Below are 5,676 nucleotides of genomic sequence, written 5' to 3'. Positions count from 1 at the left end.
GATAAACAATTTCTATTTATTTTTATTTTCTAAAAAGTTGCTCTCATTATCTTCGCAATATATATATTTATTTATTTATTTATTTATTTGACTACAAGAAAACACTATGGATTAAAAATTTATGTAGAGATTATAAATCATAAACTATGAAAATATTTTTTAGACATTGATAAAAAAAAAATATGTTTTGAAAAAATCATCTAGATGCCCAAAAAAGATGAAAATTTGATATTTATTCATAATTTTGTAATTTTTTAAAAATTATAAATTTTTCTAACATGTTTTAATTGTTTTATATAATATTAACTTTGTATAATTCTTAGGTTTCCCCATTTTGAATGCTGTAGATTTTTCATTATATTCATGTAGTGGTAAGTATTATAACTATTCTAAAAGCTATTATAATTTTTTATTTTATTTTTTATATATTTATTTTTTAGATTTTCTTCAAATTTATATAATCCATCCAATTAAGATGAAGCTTTTAAATATATAGATATTTAATGGAATCATCGACCTCACATTATTACTATATATTACTATTAGTATTACTATTACTATTACTATTATTATTATTATTATTTTGGTAATTTTGGTTATCGGAAATAAAATAATGGAAATGAGATTTCATTTTCGAAACATCATTATAAGGAAACGGAGAGCCATTGGTTATAAAAGATTCATTTGGAGCTTTTTTTGTTTTTTTAGTTTGGCCATTCGTAACATCTTAGGATCAGTGGCTGTTCGCTACTTCTCAAAGCTCAACCACAGTATTTCATCAGATTCCTTTTTAAAAAACAATATATGTTTTTCTTTTATATTATACGTAAGATTGCATAGCTGAATCATCGAATCCATTTAACGATATTCCAACAATACTAATATCTGTTTTAAAATATTTCTAATATTGCTAAAGGATTCGATCGACAGTGTTTTCGTTTTTTGTAATTTTGGTTTTTTTGTCTTTTTAAATCGATCAAGTTGACGATTTGCAATTATGGTGTTAAATCGATCTAACCATTCCCAGTGACAATAGTCCCAGAAAGAATTACAAGTCATGGTTAGCTTTTTAACAAGACGTCATAACTATTATATTAAATTAAGTTAGAGATGATCTTGAGTTCTAATCTTTTATCTCGCGATATCATATATTGAATAATGCCATAGTACCTACTACCATTCAAATTCATTTTTTGTATGATAAATCGATTGATAAGATAGATGAATGATTCATCTATAGTACAACCATACATTTTCACAGTCCAATTTTCACGAAGGATCCAACAATATCTCTCATGTTAAGGAGATGACAAATCCCGTCATGACTGTCTATTATCTCCATATAATTCTTAAATGTCTGGTCAATGTCGTTATGATCATTCGATTAAAAACAATATTTGATGCAGTGAAGATACATTATTTTTCATATCAAATACTCTGGGATCTTTTAAGAACGAACCAATACATGAAATTCAAATCTTGACTCATGTTTATAACGACAACGTTAATGTTCAATGAATAATTCATTCACAACATTTGAATTACTTATAACTTTTACATACAATTTTTAACTTTATCTACGTAGCCAAAGTTACCACCAGACTCAATGCCCGTTTTTAATTTTTTACCACTTAGCTCTCTTTTTAATTACTCCAATTTTGAACTTTTTATTATATATTTTTAAAATTTTACTCAATTTTATGCGTTAGAAACTTTTTGAATTTTACCTCAAATTCCCAACATTCTGAAAAATATTATAGTAAACATATACTAGTTACTAAAAATGGTGCGATGTTATGTTGCTTCAATTATCTATTTAAATATTGTAGGAAAATAGTAAAAATTATTAAAAAAATAGTAAAAAATAGTTAATTAGAAATATTGGCATATCATTTTTTGTTTAAGAAATGGTATGATGTTACACAATCAATTTTCTCTCTCTCGAATGTGTAGTTGTTAAATAGAAACATAATCTTTTAAGAAATGTAATAGAATCGAATTGCAATATACAAAACCTTTAACAAAAAAATATACAAAAATAAATAAAAAGGAAAATAAAAAACCTGATAAATCCTCTATATAATCGAGTGGAAAGATCCCAAAAGAACATAGAGAATCACAAGCACCACACAACAGAGAGATCTTCTCCATAATGGCTCTCAATGGCGATATTTCCTCTTCTCTCTCCAAACACAATGGTATTCTTTCTCCTCTTCTTTTTTTTTTTTCATTTTAATATTCATAAAAATTTCCGCAAAACATTTATCATTTTTTGAAATCCAATTATTTTTCTTATTAGGGGGAAATATATTGACAAATTCTAACAGAAAATAGTGAAAAAAAGGTCTAAGAGGAAGAAAAGAACATATCGGTGCTTTGAATGAGTGAGGAAGAAACGATGATTACTAGTGATTAACACTTACATCCAGCAGATCATATATAATTATTCATCTAACTATCGTTTATCCATTTGAGCTGTTGTCAATTAAAAACTTAGAAGAATGATCAAAATAACCAAACAACTTACAATTTTAAATATTTAATCATAATTTTATCTATTAAAATATATGATCAGTTACATCGATTTAGTTTAATTCCATTACGTCTAGTTTGGTTAATTTTTTGTTTAATGTTGTTAAGATTTGTTTACATTTTATTTTTTTTAGTTTCTATAAAATTGTTACTCGTTGTCTCCTATTCATTTAAATATTTAAGAAATAACATACGGGGCTTGGCGTATAAAAAATAATAATCTATATATACGCTATTATTTTTAATTTATTTTTTGAAGAGTGATTTAAGACTTGTTACGTCCACATAATCATTTGAGAGGTCAATTATGTCTTTTCAGTGCATATGGCTTTGTTACCATTCTGTGTCGTGACAGACGAAAGACTTATCTCTTTCTCACCACGTGGCTGTCCCCAGTAGGCTTTTCACCTTTAACTACCACGTGAATTTAATTTCTCACGTACGTACACGTAAGAAGTCTATATATATATATATATATTCATTTTTATATTTTTTATTTTATATATAAATATATTCATGTATATGAGTCGAATGAAAGGAGTTTTTGAAGTTTCCAAAATTGAAAAAAATTTAAAAAATTGATATTTAAGATTTTCTAGATTTATTTTTAAAAAATTTGGGAAATTATTTTAATAAAGAAATTAATTTAAAACGAGCAATTCTATTTTTTAATTTATAAATGTTACAAAAATTAAAAACCAAAAACTAAAAGTTAAATCCAAAAATAAAAAACTAACACCGTTTATAACCTATATCTTTTGAAATAGATATCCTTTCTCTCAACTCAAAATAGTAAAAATTATTTATGTTAATTATACCGTAAAATAATATGATTTCTATAATTTAATATAATTAAAATGTCAATCCTTTACAAGAAAAACTTTGATTGAAATTGGTATATTTATCATAGATAATATAACTAATAATAATGTTGTAGTAAAAGTTATTGAAATTATTGAATTCGATTTTTATCTGAAAATTGGGAATTCTTAAGTTATATCTCAACATAAAATATATTTTTTTTATCTCATAGAATTATATAAAATCTTTTTAATGAAATTTCCGATGCGATAATCTAAACTGTTAGTTTGATTGTTGGACCGTCATATTGGATGACAGATGTTTGGCAACAAATGATCTAATTAAGTCTATCTATCTAATTATAGCTTGCTTAATTCTTTTTACTAAACCATTTGTATTATTATATTAAAATTTACTCTCAGTGTCCTTTATAATTGAATGAGAATCTAAGCACACATTAATTATACATCATAATATTAAATTTTTGGTGGTTTTTCGTTTTAAAACATTAATAATTTTTTTTTGAGATGAAATAGAGAATTTAAAATGTATGTGTAATCGAGTTGGAAATATAGTGTAAATTAAATTTATCCAAAAGATTTGTTTTTTCAAAAATCGTAAAGGGCATCGTAATAATTCGCATGGTCCAACGGTACTACAAACTGCAATAATTCGTTTGTGGTCATTTGGGAGAGGTTTGTGAACAACTAAATCCAACGGCCTTTATGATGCCACGTGTATGAAAATAAGACCAAAATAGATTCTCCTGACGGTCCCTCAGTATTATGATTTATGACGTCTTTACAATTTCGGTCCCACCATTTCTTCAAATTTGGAATCCGGTTTGGATTTTTGCGAATTCATTATTTTCTAGTACCAAAACGTTAGGTATCTATAACATGTAAAACTAATTACCATAATTTAGATCCAGACTGTAATTTTTTATATTTAATTCCTAGTTATTAATTATCATCTATTTTGTTTTGAATTGATTAATTAAGTGGAGTTATATTTTTTTTATTATGGTTAATATTGTTATTTGTCTCTTTGTTAGTTTAAACCCGAATTAGCATCTATCAAATTGTCTGTTTTTCATTTTTCGTATTCGACAGTATCTAAATACATCATAAAAGGAGAAAAACACGTAAACTATGATGTGACGGTAATATCAGTTTAAATTTTATTTCAATGAAAAAAATACAATAGTAACTTCAAAGCTTTTGCAAAAGAGAAATAAAATGGTAATTGTTTTTACATTTGTATTGTAAAAAGATAATAATCTGAACGGGGCATAAAATGTTTTGGACCGGTCAATACCGACAAAATGCTTGGACCGGTCGAGAGGAAAACTATACCGGATTTGATTCGGGAAACGGAAAACCGAAATTAGATGCCACGCCTGTTCACGCGCCTAAACCGTATCGACCTTTCATCCTTCATAATAAATAACTCGGGCGAAGAAAACTCGCTCCAGAGGGAGAGAGAGGAAGCCAGGGATTTTTGGATCTGCGATAGTTTTTTTTAGGTAACCGGATCTGCGATAGTTGATGAAGCAGAAAGGGAAACTCCATAACCGCAGATCAAGGAGCTTTTCGAGATCCAGACTTGCGATTGAAGGCTCATAGCCATAGCTTTTTAGCTTCTCTTCCATTGCTCGCGTCGCATTTTATCTTTCTCTAGTAGAAATCATCTCTCTTTTTTTTTCCCTATTGAATTCTCACTGACATGGCTGCATACGGTGAGTTTTTCGACTTCTTCTACGTCGCTTCTGGTTTGAATCGTAAAGAAATTGCTTACCCTAACGAACCTCATTTAGCTGGAGATGTTTTGATGCTTGGAACTGTCATATTCAGTTTCATATGGATTTGAAATGGGTTCCTGTAGTATTGAGGAAACAATGCTTGTCCTTGGGATTCTATGTTCAATTAACCATTCTGAAAATTTGTAATTATGTGGAACTGGAGAAGCTCAAGATATATTTGGACTTGGTTTTATATAATGCTAATATCAAATCTAGATTTTCAGTAATGGTGAAGATGATGATGATGATGAGGTTACATTTAAGCTTTGAAGGCCAAGATTGCTATGGTTTTCCGATTAATTTGTCCTCTGACTTATCACAAGTTGTTTTGATGATTCGTTTGCGTTGTTATCCATTTGTCTCAAACTGAATTGATTTATATTCATTTTCATATTTGCAGGGGAAGAACGTGAAATCCAAAAGAGTTACTGGACAGAGCACTCTGTTGACTTGAGTGTTGAAGCAATGATGCTCGACTCTAAAGCTGCCGATCTCGACAAAGAAGAGCGTCCTGAGGCACATCCTCCCGAATCTGAAGTCGT

At 28.0% G+C, this 5,676-nt stretch overlaps 1 protein-coding gene across 2 annotated transcripts in view; it reads left to right on the top strand.

Annotated features, from left to right (window-relative positions):
- The first annotated feature begins 2,096 nt into the window (after nucleotides 1-2,096).
- LOC104798729 (phosphoethanolamine N-methyltransferase 3) overlaps nucleotides 2,097-5,676 on the top strand; it is a 7,438-nt gene continuing 3,858 nt past the window's right edge. The window contains exons 1-2 of one of the 2 annotated variants that reach the window (XM_010520916.1): nucleotides 2,097-2,198; nucleotides 5,535-5,650. In XM_010520916.1, the coding sequence (XP_010519218.1) occupies nucleotides 2,153-2,198; nucleotides 5,535-5,650 (162 nt within the window). In that variant the 5' untranslated portion in view covers nucleotides 2,097-2,152. Of the gene's footprint in view, nucleotides 2,199-4,803; nucleotides 5,072-5,534; nucleotides 5,651-5,676 lie in introns of those variants that run through there. The other variant, XM_010520917.2, reaches the window with a different exon arrangement.

Source organism: Tarenaya hassleriana, unplaced genomic scaffold (assembly GCF_000463585.1).
Source record: "Tarenaya hassleriana unplaced genomic scaffold, ASM46358v1 Cleome57, whole genome shotgun sequence".
Taxonomy (NCBI): Eukaryota; Viridiplantae; Streptophyta; class Magnoliopsida; order Brassicales; family Cleomaceae; genus Tarenaya; species Tarenaya hassleriana.
Note: the sequence above shows the minus strand (reverse complement) of the source record. Positions and strands in the feature narration are given on the sequence as shown.